Below are 21,573 nucleotides of genomic sequence, written 5' to 3' on the forward strand. Positions count from 1 at the left end.
CTCGGCACAGGTGCCATAGGTTGCCTACCCCTGCTATAGAACACGTTGTGAAGTGTATGCTCAGAAGTGATTATACTCTTCATTCTGTGCCCATAGAACTAATCGGAGAGGATGAGTTAGACATTGTGTAGGTTCCTCAGAGCTTTTGGTCTTCTCTAGAAAAGGTACATCAGGATCAAAGTCACTGAGTTAGAAGAAAATGTAAGGAAGTGGCTGAAAGTGAAGAAAAATAAATGCAAACGTGTTAGAGGCATAGAATTAAAGTAAAAGGAGGGAGGAAATGGCTAAATCTAAAAGATGAAAAACTTGCATGAGAAAGAGTTTGGCAGGTTTTAAGGGCATATAGTGAAATTCTTAGTTTGAGTATTAATTGCCACAACGGTTTTTGGTAACTTCAGTTTTGTTGTTGATGTACTTGAAATCTAATTTTAAAAAATTAAACAGAACAACTTTAAGGGGTGGTTTTGGTGTGTCAGTCTTTCAGGAAATCATAAACAGCCCCACCTCCAATCAATTAAGCAACTTTAATTGAAATGGAGTCTCAATGCCTCCATACTGTTTTAGGTTCTGCTCTAAAATGAAAATTATAAATTTTTGAGGGTAGGGACTCTGTTACTATATGTGTCTACATATAGCAGTGCTAAGCCCTTTGTTCCTACTGTGATGCAATTATTACTTAACTTTTATGATATAAACATATGAATTTATTATGTTATGCATTTTCATTTTCTTGCTCAATTTTGTTTTTAAAAATGGAAGCAAGCTCATGTTCAGCATCTCTAACAAGACCACAGATACTACTATTAAACATTTTGTATAGTGTTTTTTAATCTAAAGGTCATTTCAAAGGCAAGTATTACTGTCCCCAGTTTATAGATTGGGAAACTGAGGCACAGAGAGGTGAAATTTAATCAACAGATCAGTGGAAAAACCAGTCAAATGTTCAAGAATTAGAATTTTATGAAAGCATTGTCTTAGTATTAGAAATACCTGTTTTTATATCTATAAGGATCTAGATCTGTAGTTGCACTGTAGAAACCGAGGTTAGCAAAAACTGAAGTATGATTTAATCCAGTGAATCATGTTTTAAAACAAAGATTTCTCTTAGACCACTTTACCTCCCATTCAATTGCATAGAACATTTACCCACCCACTTGTGATCAAATAACATCCCTCTAGAAACTAGAGGAATTGCTTACAATAGAAAAGTAATATTAAGAAAATATTTAATGTATTTTTAGCCTCTCTCAATGCAGTCAAGAAAAGCTTAACAAGTGATTTAATAATTTTGCATCTTCTGATTAATGAAGAATGAAACCTTAATTTTTTCCCCTTTTTTTTTCTGCCTAGGATTTTAAGACTGGGTTCGGTATCACTATAATCCCTATGAATGTAGCGAATGTAAAACAAGTGGACAGAACAGCAAAACAGTCTTTTGAAATAATCACTCCCTATAAAAGCTTTAGGTAAGAGCTGTTCACATTTTTATGTATAAAAATTTTCAGCGCTGGTAGTAAATTCTAGAAATGTTTGCTTGTCATTAAAATTAACCTTACTCACTTTTGGTGAAAATTGCAGTAATGTAAATATGATTATTCAGTGTTTTTATATAGTTGTAAGATATTATTTCTTTGGCTGTCTTGTTAATCTATTACTTCCCTTTTCAGGCCTTACAAATTCTTATTTTTATAATATAAGGATGAATTGAGTTTCAATGTGTGGTTTCATTCTAAGCAAGGATAAAGGAAAAGGAGAGGTCACTGTAAAGTCTTTTTTTTTTTTTAAATAAATAAATAAAAATGTCAGGTAAAAGAGGTACCAAAAATAGTACTTTGTCATGTAATTAGTTTTCAATTATTCTAAAAAAGGATCTATGCCACCACTTTTAAGAACCTCCCATTGAAGCTAGTTGCAAGTTCATTATGTTCCATGGTGAACGATTGTAAACAAAAGCATGAATACTAATAAAGATGTACATTTTATGGAATGTCATAGTAAACTATTGTACTTTAAATGAAACTGCAGTAATATAGAAAAAAGGATTGCTCCTTTTCCTATTCCTTTCCTTGGATTTCTGGATCTGAACCTTGGGACAGGAAACTGAAATGCAATCATAATTTTCAGTTTCATTGGTGACCTGTCTGAGTCTCATTTCTAGCAGCATAGAACTGCAGGTAGATGGGTCGTGATCAATGACTTGAGTCTGTGGCTAACTGGGTCAGATAGTGAGTATTTTACTTACACTAAACCAACAACATTACATGGTCTGTGTAAAGGAATATCCCATTTAGAGCTATTACCTGTGGGATAATCCATCTCTGCTGCTTAGTAAATACTAACAGCTCCTTTGGCTATGTCTTCCTTAGTCATTTGTGATACTGTGGCTTAAACTCAAATTTTAAATCTGGTTTATATTGAGTAAAAAGATTGAAAGCAACTCTGGAACAAAAGTTGAGTGTGCCAAAAACTACTATTGCATTTAATTAATTTAGCTTATAAAGAAATTATATGTTGGAATGTTAAGGGAGTTTTCATTAAGCAACAAAATGAAAGAATATATCGTCTTGATATTGAAATCTCTAGGGAAGTCAGATTTTTAACGACAATTTCATTTGTAGATTAAATGCATGAGACCTTGTTTAATTGGGATTTAAAATAAAGATCAATAATGCAGAAAAGTCAATTGTTTCAGCTTTACAGCAGAGTCGGAAGGAGAGAAACAAGAGTGGATTGAATCATTACAGCAATCGATAGCAGAAACTCTCTCTGATTATGAAGTAGCTGAGAAGATATGGTTCAATGAGTCAAACAGGAGCTGTGCTGATTGTAAAGCTCCAGATCCCGACTGGGCATCCATCAATCTCTGTGTTGTCATTTGTAAGAAATGTGCAGGTAGAGTAATTAAAAATAGGCCATGGTGGTTCTCCAGGATGTCATTTGCATATATGTGCATGTCCTTGCATTGTTTTTGTTTTGCTTATAGTGCCATTTATAACATGTCCTTGCCAAAGTTTTGAAGAACAGAAATTAATGGAAGTTTTGTGATATTTTTAAATTGAAGTATAGATATATTTCATTATTCTAAACTACTTCTATGTATGAATGTGTCCAATCCTCTAAGTTGTTCAGTATCATTGAAATGAGTAATTCAGTAGAAGTTAAGGCTCCTTAGTATCTCTGTAGAGGCACTGGGTACCTTGTAGCCATATGAATAAGGACATAGGAGCTGCCATACTGGGTCTGATCATGGTCCATTCTGTCAACTATCCTGTCTACAGTGGTCTGTACTAGAGCTACAGGGGAGTGTACAGAACAGGGCAATTTTGGAGTGATCCACCCTCTTTCACTCGCGGCTTCTGGTAGCCAGAGGTATAGGATCTCCCTGAGCATAATGTTGTATCCCTGACCATTTTGCCTAATAGCCATTGATGCACCTATCTCTGTTGAACCAGTTATACTTTTGGCCATTACAATATCCCATGGCAGTGAATTCCACAGGCTAGTTGTGCATTGTGTGAAAATGTACTTCCTCTTGTTTGTATTAAACCTACTTCCTATTAATTTCATTAGTGACCCCCTAGTTTTTGTATTGTGTGAAAGGGTAAATAACATTTCTGTTCATTTCCCCCCAGACTATTTATGACTTTACTGAACTCTATTATATCTCCCTTAATAGACTCTTTTCCAAGATGAACAGCCCTAATCATTTTAGTCTCTCCTCGTACGAAAGCGAGATGCAGCAACCAGACACAATATTCATGGTGTGAATGCATGAGGGATTTATGTTTTCTGTCTTATTTTCTATCCCTTTCCTAATAGTTCCTAACATATTGTTCACCTTTTTGACTGCTGCTGCTCATTGAGTAGAAGTGTTCAGAAAGCTATCCACAGTGACCTGAATATCTTTCTTGCGTGGAAACAGCTAATTTAGAACCCATCATTGTATATGTGCAGTTAGCATTATTTTTTCCTTTGACCTTGTCAAAGGATTTCTGAAAATCGGCATATATTATATCGACTAGATCATCTTTATCCACTTACTTGTTGACTCCCTCAAATAATTCTAAATTCCAAGGAATTGCCTATTCCAGTTGTCTGGTACAGAGGTTTATGTCAGTATTAGGTTACATACTACAATTAATAGTTCTGCAATTCCTTATTTGAGTTCTTTTCGAACTCTTGGATGACTACCATCTAGTCCTGGTGACTTATTACAGTTTACCTTATCAGTTTGTTCTTAAACCTCTTTTACTGATACATCAAATTGGGACAGAACTTCAGAATTGTCAGCCAAAAAGAAGAGCTCTGATGCGTGTATCTCTACATCCTCTGCAGTGAAGACCAATGCAAAGAATTCATTTAGTTTTTCTACAGTGGCCTTCTCTTGAGTGCTCCTTTAAAAAAAACCTTACGAGTAGACATTGCAAAGTAAACATTTCAGAAATTATCCTGCAGAACTTCAGTACATATTATATGGTTACCAAGGAAACATTTTTGAGATGTTAGTAGAAACCTACTTTAAAATGGCAGGTAAAAAAAGGATTTTTACATTTCAGTAAGTGTGTGTGGCGGGGGGGAAAAAAAGGAGGGATAAACATTCCAAGTAGTTTAACAAAAAAAATCTTTAAATGTCCCCTGTATCAGAAAAAAAAATCAGTGATATATTAAATATTTAAAGAATTGCATAAAGGTAAACAGTACAGGTTGAACCTCCTCTAGTTCAGCACCCTCAGGACCTGACTGGTCTCGAAACAGGTAATTTGCTGAACCATGGGAGGTCAATGCAGAGTACCAGCGGGTCTCCATAGGCACAGGAAGTAGGGATGTGGGGGTAGTGGTCCAGCATGGTCTTTCCCGCCCCCTTGAATCAGCTGTTCGTGGTGCTCCAGAAGAACTGGGAGGGCGGGGAGGAGGAGGAGGAGGAGTTGGTAAGCGCGGGGCCGCCGGCATGAGAGGCACAGGGTGACGGGGGCATAAGGGGAAGTTTGACGGCAGTGGATGCTATGCACCCACTAATTTTTCCCAGTTAATTTTTCCCAGCCGTGGAGCACCCACGGAGACAGTGCCTATGCTGGACCATGTATATTACCAGACCAGGAAGTGCTAGATTAGAGACGTTCAACGTGTATTTACATAACATGGAAATTACATCATTCCTATTCCAAAGAATTTACAATCTCTTCATAATTTAGGGTGCTGCTTTTAGTATATTGTGAGTTGCACAATATTGTAATTATCTAAAAGTTTCAAACTTCTTGCATATGACCAGTCTGTGTTGAAAACAATCAGCATAATAACTACTGTCTTTATTAAAGGCATGTTTTTGTTATATTTTTTAACACAAAGGCTCAGTTGAAATTAAATAATATTTTTAATTAATTTATTTTTATTAAGGGCAGCACAGATCTTTAGGGCCCAGAGATTCAAAGGTCCGGAGCCTAAAAATGGATGCCAGCATTTGGAGTAATGAGCTGATTGAGGTAGGTTATGTGATAACTTAACTTCTTGAGATACTGTGAAAAATATGTTAGATCTATGTGATTTTTGGTATAAAAGTTGCTTTCTTGTTTGTGTTTAAAGGCTCAGCTCATTAAAATAAATGTATAAGCCCTATTCTTGGATAATGTATTTACTCTTTAACAGAATTGCCAACGCAAGTATTCATGCCCCCCCCCCAACTCATGAGATTGGTTGAACAGTCATTTAATTTTAAGAAATAATTATTATTACTTTTAGGGCTGTCAGTTAATCACAGTTAACTCAATAATTTTAAAAAAATTATCATGATTTAATCAGTTTTAATCACGTTAAACAATAGAATACAAATTGAAATGTATTAACTATTTTTGGATGTTTTTCTACACTTTCAAATATATTGATTTAAATTACAACACAGAATACAAAGTGTACAGTGCTCACTTTACATTATTTTTATTACAATATTTGCACTGTAAAAATGATAAACAAAAGAAACAGTACTTTTCAGTTCAACTCATACAAGTACCATAATGCAATCTCTTTATTGTGAAAGTGCAACTTACAAATGTATATTTCTTTTGTTACATACATGCACTCAAAAACAAAAGAATGTAAAATTTACAGCCTACAATCCGCTCAGTCCTACTTCTTATTCAGCCAATCGCTAAGACAAACAAGTTGGTTTACATTTACAGGAGATAATGTTGACGGCTTTTTATTTACAATGTCACATGAAAGCTAGAACAGGTGTTCACATGGCTCTTTTGTAGCTGGCGTTGCAAGGTATTTACATGCCAGATATGCTAAACATTCATATGCCCCTTCATGCTTCAGCTGCTATTCCAGTGGATGTGCTTCCATGCTGATGACACTCGTTAAAAAAGACAATGCGTTAATCAAATTTTGACTGAACTCCTTTGGGGAGAATAGTATGTCTCTGCTCTGTATTACCTGCACTCTGCCATGTATTTCATATTATAGCAGTCTCGGATGATGACCCAGCACATGTTGTTCATTTTAAGAACACTTTCACAGCAGATTTGACAAAACGCAAAGAAGGTACCAATGTGAGATTTCTAAAGATAGCTACAGCACTCAATCCCAGGTTTAAGGATCTGAAGTGCCCTCCAAAATCTGAGAGACGAGGTGTGGAGCCTGCCCTCTGAAGTCTTAAAAGAGCAACACTCTGATGCAGAAACTACAGAATCTGAACAATAGAAAAAAAAAGAAAATCAACCTTTTGCTGGTGGCATCTGACTCAGATGATGAAAATGAACATGCGTCGGTCTTCACTGCTTTGGATCGTTATCAAGCAGATCCCATCATCAGCATGGACCCATGTCCTCTGGAATGGTGGTTGAAGATGAAGGGACATGTAACTCTTTAGTGCATCTGACACACAAATATCTTGCAACGCTGGCTACAACAGTTCCATGAGAACGTCGGTTCTCGCTTTCAAGTGACGTAAACAAGAAGTGGGCAGCATTATCTCCTGCAAATGTAAACAAACTTGTTTGTCTGAGTAACTGGCTGAACAAGAAGTAGGACCGAGTAGACTTGTATGCTCTAAAGTTTTTTACATTTTTATTTTTGAATGCAGTTTTTTTTGTAGATAATTCTACATTTGTAAGTTCAACTTTTATGATAAAGAGATTGCATTACAATACTTGTATGAGGTGAATGCAAAAATACTATTTCTTTTGCTTTTTACAGCATAAATATTTGTAATGAAAAATAAATATAAAGTGAGCACTGTACACTTTGTGTTCTGTATTGTAATTGAAATCAATATATTTGAAAATGTAGAAAACATCCAAAAATATTTAAATAGATGGTATTCTATTAACAGTGTAATTAATCGTGATTAATTTTTTAATCGCTTGACAGCCCTAATTTTTATTTATTATTTTTATTTATTTACTTTTTATTTCCTTTGTTTTTTCCAGCTTCTCTCCAAAACCATGTTGGTTGAAATATTTCCCCCTCTCCCCTCAATACATTTTTTAACAGAAAGTTGCATGACTCCAGGAGCTGGGGTTTAAGAAATACAGTAAATATTATCCTGAGATTAGCAATACAATCATAAATTGGCAATACTGCTTTAAATACTTCTTAATGTTGCATAAATGTTTTTGATAATTTATCTATAAACTATATATGCAAAGCCAGACTGTAGCTGATCTCTACAGTGGTGTGCAAGGCAGTGTGGGCACTAATAATCTTCCTCTTCCACCACACACACACTCGTGTATCCCCATACTGAGAATCAGTACAACTGTAGTCCACCCTCCAGAATGCAATCCATTATCCAGCAGTGACAGCTCCCTTCTAACATTAACTGAATGCAATCCACCCAGTGAGGGAGCATTGCTTTGCCATGACTTCATTGGAAATGTGCTTAATGGGACCTAGACTGGACTCCTCCCTATTACACACTTGTAGGAAAAATTCAGTTCAGTTCAAGAAAAGGAGTGAGTGAAATTTTAAAGCTTCCGAGTTATATTTATTCTCTCTAGAATAATCTTCCTGAGAATCTCCTGCAGTAGTGGTGCTTAAAATATTTTTTGTTTTGAGAGACATCCAGCAATGTTTCCCCCTTTTACTGCCAGAGAATATTTCTCCAACAATAAAGCCTTTTGAAAATGGAAGACACTTTTTTTAAAAGTAACTGTGTCTGTTCTCTACAGTGAGATCCCTCTTCATCACCTCACATCTCCCTTTTGCTGTGGGAAATTAGTTGGTTTCTTTGACAGGTAAAAGTTGGAGTTTACTTCCAAGTTTGTAAGGAGCATTAGGCTGGTACACTGTGCTTCTGTACATATTTGCCTATCCTTTGTTGCTAACCTTTCTACAGATCTTGCCCAGTTCCTTTCGAAATACTGTATCTGAGTAACATTGTTAAGCCTCCATTGTTACTGGTGATTAATCATGGACATAGAGCTCTGGACTTTTTCATTATTCATCCACCATTTAACAGGATAGCATAAGCAATGATTCTGTTGAGGCTTCCATTGTTTTTCCCCAGAGTCAACTCCATTTTCTCTAATCATCTTTCACTTTTTAGCAGATTAAAAGATTTTGTAGTTTACCTCAATATCTTTTGCATTGAATTGCCTTTTCTTTTTCTTTGGCAGCTTTTTATTGTCATTGGAAATAAAAGGGCAAACAGTTTTTGGGCAGGAAAACTTCAACCAGAAGAGGAATTGCATATGGACTCTCCTCTAGAAAAAAGGATAACATTTATTACACAAAAATACAAAGAAGGAAGATTCAGGAAAACTCTTATGGGCTACAAAACCAAAGAAGAATTAAATAAGGTAATATTGTGGTAAACTAAGTCTCGCCCTCATTATTTGTGACTGTGTATGTGTAGTTAGAGATCCTTCCTAATCACTCGACCTGGTAGGAGACAATGTCCTGGCTAACATACTGCTGCCAATAGTGTTATTGTCCAAGGCTACATGTGAGCTATTAGAGTCAATAATGACAGATACTTTTTTATCTGTATAGTCCACTGCATTATCAGTATGTAGCTCTTTGCTTACTCAAGTAGTAAAATGCCTTCATCGTAAAAAGTCCCCAAATTCTAATTCCATAGCATTTAGACATTATTTGGGGGTAGAAATGATTGAATGATCTATTGTGATCTCTGGTTGATCTTCTGAAGGATGCGGAGTTAACTGGTAGGACTTAGTATATGCTGCCTCTACACACAAGTATCTTGAGACACCTTTAGTAAAAACTGCTCAATATATTGTGTTAAATTAAACCTGTTCACCTTGCATTTTAGGTGCAGGTCATGTTTTTAGATACTATTGTTTGGATTATGCTCTTGCATGCAATAAATCATATAGCATACAGTACAATTACTCTTAAATGACCTCGATATATTTCCTACTTTTTGATCTTCTGAAATATTTTCAATATGTATAATGTCTGTTAATAGTTCTTAAAACTATACCCCATGTTGTTGTTGTTGCTGCTTTTTCAATCTATTTCTTTGTATTTGTAAAAGATGATGATATCTCCTGTTAATATGCCTACTCACAACCATACATTAAATCATGGATTTCTAATTTTCAGGTGCATACTTGGTAGACTGAAATTCCCACTTCAGTGGTTTGTTTCTTCTACTACAGCCGATGTAGTATATAATACATCTGACATGTAACATAATTCTACTACATTAAATCATGGAGTGTTATCAAGTATGAAAATAGCTCATGCGCACTCTCTTATATGGTAGATTTGTACCCCATTAGAAGGGAAGCAAGCTGGAACAAATGAAATGAGAAATCTAGAGCTCTCAGTATTCCTTTTTACACAAATAGATTGTTACCAATTATTAGATGGCAAATTTAAGATTAACTTAATTTTTGTATAGCTTCCTTGATATCCAATATTCTGTCTCATAAAGGAGACCTGTGCTTTCCATTGATGATTTGAGTGCATAGTCACATGTACTGAAGTCCTTGGATAGGGAAGAAGTGCTGTGGTCAGGGTTAAAATACACAGAGATTGGACAGATTGCATATTTGATTACTTCTTAGTCAGAACTGGAAAATGAGTGTACATACACACTATTCTATGAAGTGGGGGAGCGGGAGGGGTGGGTTGAGTTTAGCAAATAAGAGTTAGCAAAAAGTGATTTTGCTCCCAATTGGAAAGAGAGGAGCCCACTTATTGAAAGGAGAACCTGTCACTGTATTGAAGAAATAGCTATATTTGATAGTCCTGTAGCCGTGAGAATTTGCAACAAATGCATATTTATTTCTTTCAAAGACAGTCAAAGGTATCCAGCCCACCCACAGTGTAACCTTACCGTTTGCCATGGGCTTGACTGGATTCTATCACAAACCCTCTGACTTGACCACAACAAACACTGATTCGTTATGCTTCATGTGGAAACGAGTGAATTTCACCGAAAGCTGCTTAGGAAAATAGAGCCTTCTATTTTCATTGTGTAACTTGTCTGTAATAACCATATAATAAATCAGTGGCCATATGGTAACTGTGAACAATAGAGAAAAGTTGTAATTGGTTATTTCTGTTTTTTAAACTTGATTTTTCTAACTACTAAAGCCTGTAATTGGTGTATGTTAATCACTTAACTACTGGATAACTTCAGATGCAATTATCAAGTACTCTGCAGGGACATGACATTATTTTGTAGTTACTTAGCTATTGCCAAGTAATTATAGAATCAGAAGTGTAGGACTAGAAGGAACCTCAATAGGTCATCTAGGCCACTATTGGGTTATACATGCCTTGTAAAATAGAGTTGTAGTATAATCTCTTTTAAATCGACCCCAATCTTTTAAGAGATTATACTACAACTCTATTTTACAATCAGAAAAATATAAAATATATATGGAGAAAGTAATTTTATTTGTAGTTTAGTCATTTTGTCAGGGGGGGATTTGGTTAAATGTCAGTTAAAAGTTCACTGTATCAGTATTCAGAAAAAGAAATCAGCTAGATAATACTTAGTTCTGCCTCAGTACTGGAGACTGGACTAGATGACCTTTTGCGGTCACTTCCAGTCCCTCGGTTCTACGGGTCATTTTCACTCTTTTATAGTAACATAAAGTCCTTTCATGTATACTAGATAAACACATGTTGACTTAGGTAACTGGCATGATAGAATTGCTCAATGCAACAAGAGTATATTGTCTTTCATTTCAGAGAAACCTGTTTATTAAATAGTTCAAATAAATTTGTATTAAATACACACTAAATCATGGAACTTAAACTGGTGCAGATTGCAGAAATTGTGTACCATAATTTATCTTGATTTAAAGATGTGTACCAATATTTTCAAGAGAGATTTGATTTGACTAATGATTGATAAAGGGCCCTCCTTTTCAGGAAGTGCTAAGTACCCACCTTCTGAAAATCCGCCCTCTTTTAAGTTATCTCAAATTGGGTGCCCTAAAATTGAGGTGCCTCAGAATCATTAATCACTTTACCCATCAAAGACAATTTTCAAAATACAATCTGTTAATTTCACGTAACTTTTTAATAGCATAGAGTTTTGGGACCAAATTTTGTCCTTTCAGTCAACTCCAAATACCAGGGACTTGACAACAAGAGCTTTCTCTAGAAGTTAGATGTGAGAGAGAGAAATTGTCTTAAGGTTATGGAGGGAGAGGGTTAGTGCAGTATGCTACCTCTACAAGTATATCTGTTGACTAAAGCCAGCCATCCCTTTGTAATAATTTCACATAGCCTTTTCTCTGCAGAACATGGAGGATTCAGACCTCACTTCAGGGGTGTTAGAGGGATCTCTACCTATTACTCCCTCATCCCTCCTACTACTTTCCACTGTAGCAGATCTGTGAATGAGGGTGTGGGGGCTTGGTTCAGGGACAATGGAATTTGCACCTAAATAAAAAAATACTTATTCCCATTTGTTTTCTGTTTTAAACTGACTTATCATTTTCCCCCTACATGACCAGGCCCTGTGTGCTACAGTAGTTAAACAAGATGTGTTGGAAACAATGACATTGCTATTTAGTGGAGCTGATGTTATGTGTGCCACTGGAGATCCTGTTTACAGTACTCCTTACTTATTAGCCAAGAAAGCAGGACAAAGGCTGCAAATGGAATTCCTCTACCACAATAAATTCTCAGGTATAGAGTTTTATTATTTCCTTTTCATGTTTTTTATGTTTTAAAATCTCTTTATGTAACGAGCTAACGGAGGAAAAATCTAGAACATCAGTACTGGGTTGAAAAAGTATAAGTCTTTGACAAACGTGCTTGGCATGGTGTAGGAATGTGGAGTGGTGGAATTAGTTAAATTTCATTTTTGGTAAAATACAATTGTGTTTTGATGCCACTTCCTTTGCTAAAACATGATGCTTAAGGTCTACCCTAATTGAGAAAAAGTCACGTGTAACTTGCATGCTTGTTGGTGGAAATCAAGAGCCTTCGTATAAATCACAGAGAGAACCTGGAGAGACCATATGATGATGTTGATGATTGTTGTGGAACTTTTATTTAAGTATCCATTTAATTTGTTCAAAGCACATTTCTGAGGCTGTTGGTGCTTACTACAAGCCTTTGAATCATTAACAGTATCTGCCACACACAGACTTATCCATCTTTCGCAAAACCATCTTCCAAAGTATAGCTCATCCTTTTAATCAAGTCAGCATAAAATAACAGCATTACTCCCACCAAACCAATCCTAGTTACCTCCTCTCATGCCTTCTGTTGTAGTTCAGAGAAAAGAGAGAAACCTTAGAGCATGCCTTGAAAGTCAACAACTCTGGACTGATCGGGAGAGAGGAGAGTTCAAGGATTCTGGGAAACACTGCCATTAACACCTTCTTAGATCAGGTCAATATTGCTCATACAGCTCTGAGATGTGGTCTCAGGCAGTGAGTTCCCAAATTATTTAGGGCTTTGTATTCCTTATATTCTACTCAGACACTAATCAGAAACCAGTGCAGACTCTAGTGCCTTCTGTAATGCACACTCACACTTAAGAAGAAGCCATATTCCATTCGAAGCAAGTGGTGCTATTATCTTAAGGCTTCAGATAGTCAAGATAGGAGTCTTTCAATCTGCTCTATGTCTCTCTTCCCCGCAGTGCTGAAACCAGGATAGCTATGTAGTGTGCTTGGCACAAGGCCCTTCTTTCCTCAGAGTAAGGGGAAAACTGGAAAGCTGACGGTGACTGTCACAATCTCGTTTTGCTCTTTGCTCTGAGCTTGCAGCAAAGCCATGATTGAGACTTCAGGGAACAAATTCTTTGTTTAAGTATATTAAGTTTAGTAAAGCAACTATTTTACTTTTTTATATATACATATAAAAGCATATAGTACTTTACATTTATCCTTGCTGGATTACAGTAACATCGTAACTAATGTAAGTATTTTAATTCACACTTCATTATTTTACTTAATATATGCAAGAAATAACTCAGAACAATATATAAAATAATAGGAATATAATTTAAATCATGCATAGCATGCGTACACTATCTGTTATGTATTCAAGAAATGAAATGCAGGAGGTCAAATGGCTGTAAATGTTAATAACGGAAATTCTATGTGTTGTTTATTGACTTTGTTCTCTTCATAGATTTCCCAAACTATGATACTGATTTTGAAAGTGGCTTCTCTCAAGATGCTTCACATTCTACTTTTCTTTGCGAATTTTTATACAAAGTTTCTTATAATGCTGCTAAGCTATTTACAGACAGGAAATTGAAAGAAGGTAAATATCTTTTACTTTCTGTACTTGATTGATTCTGTACAATGGATGAGTTTAGTGTCTTAAGTTTTAACAATAGATTTTTAAAAGTTCTGTAAGGACAAACTGCATCTTTAAAATGACACCAGTGTTTAAAGAGGCAAAAGAAGTTAGTGTTCACTCAAAGAAAATCACTGTAATCGCTAGGGTAACCAGACAGCAAGTGTGAAAAATTGGGACGAGTGGGGGGGTTATAGGAGACTATACAAGAAAAAGACCCAAAAATCAGGATTGTCCCAATAAAATCAGGACATCTGGTCACCCTAGTAACCACACATCTCTCTGGTCAAAAGTTGCTGGAGAAGAAAAGGAAAAAGACAAATAAATATCTGAAAAGTAAAAAGGTGGGAAGAACATTTAGGTCACCAGAAGGAAAGACTGGTGTCCCAACCCCCAACAACTGCATCTTTAATGGACTTCATACAAAGGTTTTGCTAAAAGTTAGTCTTTTAGCTCCATAAAAGGGGAGGGGGGGAGGAGAAGGGAGATGGAGGACAGAAATATGGCTGTTCTTTAACAATGTAATTGGTCTTGCATTTCAACAATCACTGAGAAATCCTAAATTTCAGGTTTCTAGTTTTCTGAGTAAAATCACCAGTACATCATGAGCTAAGAAAAGGAATAAAAAACAGCTTAGGTCCAAGCCTCAGCATTCAGATTGCATCCAAATATGCCTAGTGTTCAACTGTTTCAAATCCAATAAGATTCAGCCTATTACAGGCAGTTCAGGAATATTGCTTGAGTTGCTGCAATTTTCCCTCTTAACCTCTAGAAAGTCAATGTGCTGCATACAGCCTTAGTGGCTGTCACAGTACCAGGGCATCCCTATGTTCTTTGAGCACTGTGCAGTTTTAGCACAGTGGAGCCATCCCCTCTCCCAAGTTTGGCAGCAACAGCATCCTTATCCCAGCCCTCCACAGAACAGTGACGGGGGAGTAAATGGAGGCAGTAGCCCAAGGGAAATCTGCTACCTAGCTGGATAGAATTGAGAGTTGGTGACTGGGAGCTGTCGGAGCCTTCCAGAAATTGGAGACTGAGGGAGCTGGGGAAACCTCTGAACAGTGGGATGGAGGGGAGTCATGGACCAGGGGCTACATTTTTTGGTATGTGTTCATTTTATTCAGAGAGAAGATGGGTGAGGTAATATCTTTTTTTTTTTTTTGGACCAACTTCTGTTGGTGAGAGAGACAAGCTTTTGAGCTTACACAGATCTCCTCTTTGGGTCTGGGAGACTTAGAGTGTCCCAGCTGCATTCAAGAGGGAAAAGATTGTTTAACGTAAGTAGTTAACACATGTTTAAGTGACCATTCCAGGTGAAGAGGTCCATTGATATCCTTCCAATGAGAGGGGAGGAAAGGGGCAGGAAGCATCTGGCGGAGTTGTTAGTGGGTTATAGATTATTGTAATGAGCCATAAATCTAATGTCTGTGTTTAATCTGATTTTTGGTGTCTAGCAGAGTAATGAATTTAAGCTGCTAGGCTGGGCTTTTGAATGGTAGAATCCATGGATTTTGAAAGGTGTGTTGGGGGATGGGGGCTGATCATTGTAGCAGTGAAGCTATGGCTGCAAGTTTTGCATCTGATGTCCTAGCAGTGTCTGCTGCTGCATTGAGTTGATGTGTCCTGGTCTCTGGGCAGCTTGCTTCTAATGATAAGCTTGAAGAGGTTGAGGGGTTTGGGTTGTTTGAAAACTAGAAGAGGGGGTTCAGAAAGATTTCTTTCAGGTTGGATCTCCATTGAGTACGAGTTGTACTTGTTTGATGATACCCGTATAGGCTGCAGCGTGGGGTGCTATGTGACAGCTAAGGATGTGCATTTTATTTCTGCTGATTTTCTCAAGTTATTTGGGTAATCCATTCCAGGAAACTATCTACTTCTCTGGTGGAAGGAATGACAAAGAATCTATAAGGTGCCACAGGACTAACAGACGTATTGGAGCATAAGCTTTTGTGGGTGAATACTCACTTCGTCAGATGCATGTAGTGGAAACTTCCAGAGGCAGGTATAAATATGCAGGCAAGAATCAGTCTAGAGATAACGAGGATAGTTCAATCAGGGAGGAGGGGGCCCTCTTCTAGCAGTTGAGGTGTGAACACCAAGGGAGGAGAAACTGCTTTTGTAGTTGGCTGGCCATTCACAGTCTTTGTTTAATCCTGAGCTGATGGTGTCAAATTTGCAGATGAACTGAAGCTCAGCAGTTTCTCTTTGAAGTCTGGTCCTGAAGTTTTTTTGCTGCAGGATGGCCACCTTAAGATCTGCTGTTGTGTGGCCAGGAAGGTTGAAGTGTTCTCCTACAGGTTTTTTTATATTGCTGTTCCTAATATCTGACTTGTGTCTATTTATCCTTTTACGTAGGGACTGTCCAGTTTGGCCGATGTGCATAGCAGAGGAGCATTGCTGGCACATGACGGCCTATATAACATTGGTGGACGTGCAGGTGAATGAACTGGTGATGTTGTAGCTGGTCTGATTAGGTCCTGTGATGGTGTCTCTGGTGTAGATATATGGGCAGAGTTGGCATCACTATTTGTTGCATGGATTGGTTCCTGAGTTAGATTTGCTATGGTGCGGTGTGTGATTGCTGGTGAGAATATGCTTAAGGTTGGTGGATTGTCTGCGAATGAGCACTGGCCTGCCTCCCAAGGCCTGTGAAAGCAAGAGATTGTTGTACAGGATGGGTTGCAGATCATTGATGATGCATTGGAGAGGTTTTAGCTGAGGACTGTAGGTGATGGCCAATGGAGTTCTGTTGGTTTCTTTCTTGGGTTTGTCCTGCAGTAGAAGGCTTCTGGGTACACTTCTGGCCCTTATTATCTGTTTCCTTATTTCCTCGTGTGGATATTGTAGTTTTGAGAATGCTTGGTGAAGATATTGTAGGTGTTGGTCTCTGTCTGTAGGTGTTGGTTGGAGCAAATGTGGTTGTACCTTAGCACTTGGCTGTAGATGATGGGTCATGTGGTGTGTCCAGGATGGAAGCTGAAGGCATGAAGGTAGACACAGCAGTCGGTGAGTTTTTGGTATAGAGTGGTGTTAATGTGACCATCGCTTATTTGTACTGCGTTGTCTAGGAAATGGACCTCCCGTGTAGATTGGTCCAGGCTGGTGTTGATGGTGGGGTGGAAACTCTTGAAATCCTGGTGCAATTCTTCCAGAGTCTCCTTCCCATGGGTCCAGATGATGATGTCATCAATGTAACATAGGTAGAAAAGGGGTGTGAGTGGACAAGAGCTGAGGAAGCGTTGTTCCAGGTCAGCCATAAAAATGTTGGCATATTGTGGGGCCATGCGGATGCCCATAGCGGTGCCACTGGTCTGGAGGTATGTATTGTCACCAAATTTGAAATAATTGTGCTTGAGGATAAAGTCACAGAACTCAGCAACCAGTTGTGCTGTGGCATCATCAGGGATACTGTTCCTGACAGCTTGTATTCCATCTGTGTTTGGGATGTTTGTGCAGAGAGCCTCCACATCCATGGTGGCTAGGATGGTGTTTTCTGGAACATCACCAATGCATTGTAGTTTTCTCAGGAAATCAGTGGTGTCACAGAGATAGCTGTGAATGCTGGTGGCATAGGATCTGAATAGAGTGTCCACATATCCAGTCAGTCCTTCACTGAGTGTGCCAATCCCAGAGATGGTGGGGTATCCAGAATTTCCAGGTTTGTAGATCTTGGGTAGTAGATAGAATAACCCCATTCGGGGCTCTAAGGGTATGTTGATTTTTTCCTGTGTTAGTGTAAGGAGTGTCCTGAGTAGATAGTGCAGTTTCTTAGTATATTCCTCAGTGGGATCTGAGGAAAGTGGCCTGTAGAATTTGGTATTGGAGAGTTGTTTGACAGCCTCCTCCTTTGGTGTTCACACCTCAACTGCCAGAAGAGGGCCTCATCCTCCCTGATTGAACTAACCTCATTATCTCTAGTCTGATTCTTGTGTGCATATTTATACCTGCCTCTGGAAATTTCCACTACATGTGTCTGTCAAAGTGGGTATTCATGCACAAAAGTTTGTTCTCCAATACGTCTGTAAGTCTATTAGGCGCCACAGGACTCTTTGTCACTTTTTACAGATCCAAACTAACAAGTTACCCCACTTCTCTGGTGGAGTCCCCTTGTTTGGTGAAGGTGATGTTAAGGTGTATATCCTGGATTTTCTCCTTGGAGCATATTCTATGGTATCTGAATGCCTGGCTGTAGATAAGATTTCTTGGTGTGTTTGGGGTGGTTACTGAATCTATGAAGGTAGGTGTGGTGATCCATGGTTTTCTTATATATAATTGTGTGTAGGTTTCCATTGCTGAAGCTGATAATGGTGTCCAGGAAGTTGATGCTGGTGTGGGAATGTTGCAGAGAGAGTCCTCTGTCCAGAGGATGGAAATATTATTAATGTATCTCAAATATATTATTGGTTTTGTGGTGCATTTGCCAAGAAATTCTTCTTCAAGTTGGTCCATGAAGAGGTTGGCATACTGGGGAGCCATCCTAGTACCTGTTGCTGTCCCCATGGTTTGGCTGAGCAATCTGTTCCATCTTATATTTAGCTGTGATACTCAGATAAAGTTTTGCAGGCCTGAAGAAGAGCTCTGTGTGAGCTCAAAAGCTTGTCTTTCTCACCAACAGAAGTTGAATTTTGTCACCCACTTTGTCTAATATCTTGGGACTTACATGGCTATAACACTGCATAGAACATTTTATTTATGCATATAAGGTTGAATTTTCAATTTGTAGTTGCACATTGTGGAGTGTGCAGGGGGAGTTAAAAAACCAGAAGACAGACAAAATTCAATCACTGATGCTTTTTTAAAAATATATATTTCTGAGTTTTTGGGATTCTGAATCGTATTCTAATATTTTTGACGTTGGCACTAAAGCAGTTTGAAAGCTTTTATCAAAGAATTCTAGGTATTTCCAATACTGAATTATATTAAGTGTCACTTTTAATTCTAAAATGCAAATACTTGTGTGGTGGCTGCTATTTTGGCCAACACCTTAGGGATTGAACCAGGGACCTCCAAAGCTGAATAGCCAGTTCCTATAGCAGAAGCTGTAACAAACTCTTATCCCCTAAGGATTGAGCACAGAGGGGAACTGATAACACACATTCACCAGTGGGTTATACCAACATTTTCAAGGACCATATGTGAAATACAGATCGGGATCCAGTGTTGAGCATTGCTGTATGTGGAATATCATAGTTCTATCCTATTTTTTTTTTCATGGCACTTGTATCCCTCTCCCTGGCAGAGAAACAAGGATATCTGTGAAATCTGAGTTGCAGGATTTTAAGGAAATGGCTACTTTGCCAAATATGTTAAAATATGCCAATAAAGCAATGTATTATTATAGGGTTGTAGTGCGTATTTCCATTCTTGAAGTTTTACATAAGTTTTGCAACTTTAATTCACCTCTAAAAGAAAAGTACTACTTAGGTCCTTTAACAAAATAAATCTGTTTACAAGAAGAGAGACTGTGAGCATCACGCCAAAGTGTCGTGTAATGACATCTACTACTGTGAATGAGAGCTTTATAAAGAGTAACTTTTCAGAGGAAGGTTATGCATTTAAAATCTTTTTGATTTTGTTGTTCAACTAAACGAGGATTTTTACACCTATTATTCTGACCAGCATGAAAATTCTGATAGGTGGTTCTCTTCCTACTAAAAGTTCTGCTTCAATGTATTTTCACATATTATTTAGTTACTTGATTAAGAAAGTAAATAGCAAAGTCTTGTTTTAGTGCTATGTGAGGATGTTTTTGGATAAGCAAGATTATAGAAATATACTTGAAACGTATCAAGAGATTCAAGATTTCCCAATAGTAGTAATTACTGAAAATTCCCAAATGTTCCTCTCAGTCTTGGAAAAGCCCCAAACACTTCATTAAAATGCTTACTACTGGCACTTTACTTAAAGAAAAACACCATAATTGGAAAAGCAGCAGATTTTTTTTTCTAGTTGCCTTCGGCCTCTGAAAAATTCCATTGTAAATGTATACAGTATATGTTTGATCTTGAGCTTTGATTATTTATTCGGAGTGATTTAAAATTTGTAAGGCAAACTGCTTATAAAATTCATTAGTATCTAATTACACTTAAACTTTGTTTGCTGCTTTTACTTAAATCACTAATATTAAAGTACTTACCAATGGAAAACAGGGGCACAGAGAGGCTAAGTGAACTGCTCAAGTTCACACAGGAAATCTGTGGTGGAGAAGGGAATTAAATCCAGGTGTCTCAAGTGCCGGGATAGTGCCCTAATGACTAAACTATCCTTCATTCCATGAAAATGGCAGATTTGTGGATTAAATAAGTATGAATTAGTGGCTTTCTACTGTGTTTTAAATACAGGAGAAGATGGTAGGCCTGCTTTTTGTGTACTTCTCATGGTAGCACCGGCACAGACTTCAGCAGGGATGAACAGCATTTGGAGAAGTATTTGTTTAGTTAACAGCTGTTAATAAGCGATCAGAAGAGCTTTCAAACATTGCTACTGTTCTGGTGCAATACATCAAAGAATAGTGTTTATTTTTTTTTAGGGGAGAAAGAAGAAAAGCTGGGTGATGGGTGTCTTCTAAAACATTTAACATTCCAAAGCCATTCTCAACAAGATTATAATAATTCAGCTAAAATTCTGGTCCTATTAGAGTTGAAAATCTCTTAAGCTCTACACTGAAACTTGGAATTTTGCATAGTCAGGCAATTGTTTAAAAATGAATGATCATATTTCTTTTAAAAACTGATTATATTCATGATTATATACCAAACTGTGAAACTAAGCTCACGCTGCACTTCAGACTGTTGCAAAATCTTTAACTTGTCAATATACATTTTAAGCCACTGGATGTTTTCCTAGGTCCTGGTTATGAGAACTGATCTGTTTTTTTTCACTTTAGCTGAGTTTTACTGTACAAGAAAGTGAAGACTGATAGCAGTGGGTGGCATAGCCAAACAAACTGTAGGCTAGTGAAGTGATGTTTTTTTCCCTCCTCTGTTATCTTATATCTTTGTCAGCCATGCCCTGTACAAACATTCCTATTCTAGGACTAGTTAAATGAAATAGTTTGTGATGTGGACATATGTTCATTGCAAAGCACTTAAAACCAAGTCCTATGAGGAGCTAAATATGCTCAACTCTCACCTGCAGATTATTTTTATCCTGAGGTTACTTCTGTCTACATTTTAGTGTTTCTCATTTATAGCTTGTCCTAGATAAGACTGCTGAGCCTAATAATAACAAATTCTTGCTTTACCTATTCAAACCACTGTACAAACATTAATTAAAACACAAAGCTATTGTATGTCATGATGCTTGTGCCCACTGGAGAAAATTACCTGAACATAAATCCTCATTAGCCAATTGGATCACAGTTGTTGGCAGAGCCAGTTTATGAAATGGAACAATCCAAGAACAGGGTTTTTTTTTCCTACAGCCTACGTGCAAAATTACAAGGCTGAGAAGGTTCTGCAAATCCAGCAATATGGCTTATCTCTTGGGACGTGATCCTGTGCAATGCTGAGTGCCTTTAACTCTCCTAGTGGAACTTAAGAAGCATTCCTAACCTAAGATGTACCTAGAAATGTACAGAGAGACACAAAGTTTATAATATGTTATCTCTTAAACAGTGTGTGGTTTTTAGGTTTCTGAAAGGTAGGAAACATCCAATTTTAATAAATGTTTCCAATAATGCTGTAAGTTGCTTAAGTTATCTTTTTAATATATAAATGTATATGGTAGCTTGTGGGTATTCCTATCTGTGATTTGGTGTCTCTCATTGATAATTAATTCAGGATAAAATGTGGATTAACTCAACCTCTTATAAATGCTATGTATTGTTAACAT

The 21,573-nt window shown here is 37.3% G+C and overlaps 1 protein-coding gene across 1 annotated transcript in view; it reads left to right on the forward strand.

Moving 5' to 3' along the window:
* The window catches only part of ARAP2 (ArfGAP with RhoGAP domain, ankyrin repeat and PH domain 2), a 219,435-nt gene that overhangs the window by 108,847 nt on the left and 89,015 nt on the right, over window positions 1-21,573 (forward strand). Inside the window, exons 10-15 of the mRNA XM_050947298.1 lie at window positions 1,351-1,466; window positions 2,693-2,892; window positions 5,395-5,480; window positions 8,613-8,795; window positions 11,937-12,111; window positions 13,570-13,704. Coding sequence (XP_050803255.1) covers window positions 1,351-1,466; window positions 2,693-2,892; window positions 5,395-5,480; window positions 8,613-8,795; window positions 11,937-12,111; window positions 13,570-13,704 — 895 coding nt within the window. The remainder of the gene's footprint in view (window positions 1-1,350; window positions 1,467-2,692; window positions 2,893-5,394; window positions 5,481-8,612; window positions 8,796-11,936; window positions 12,112-13,569; window positions 13,705-21,573) is intronic.

The sequence above is a fragment of the Gopherus flavomarginatus genome, chromosome 3, assembly GCF_025201925.1.
Source record: "Gopherus flavomarginatus isolate rGopFla2 chromosome 3, rGopFla2.mat.asm, whole genome shotgun sequence".
NCBI lineage: Eukaryota > Metazoa > Chordata > Testudines > Testudinidae > Gopherus > Gopherus flavomarginatus.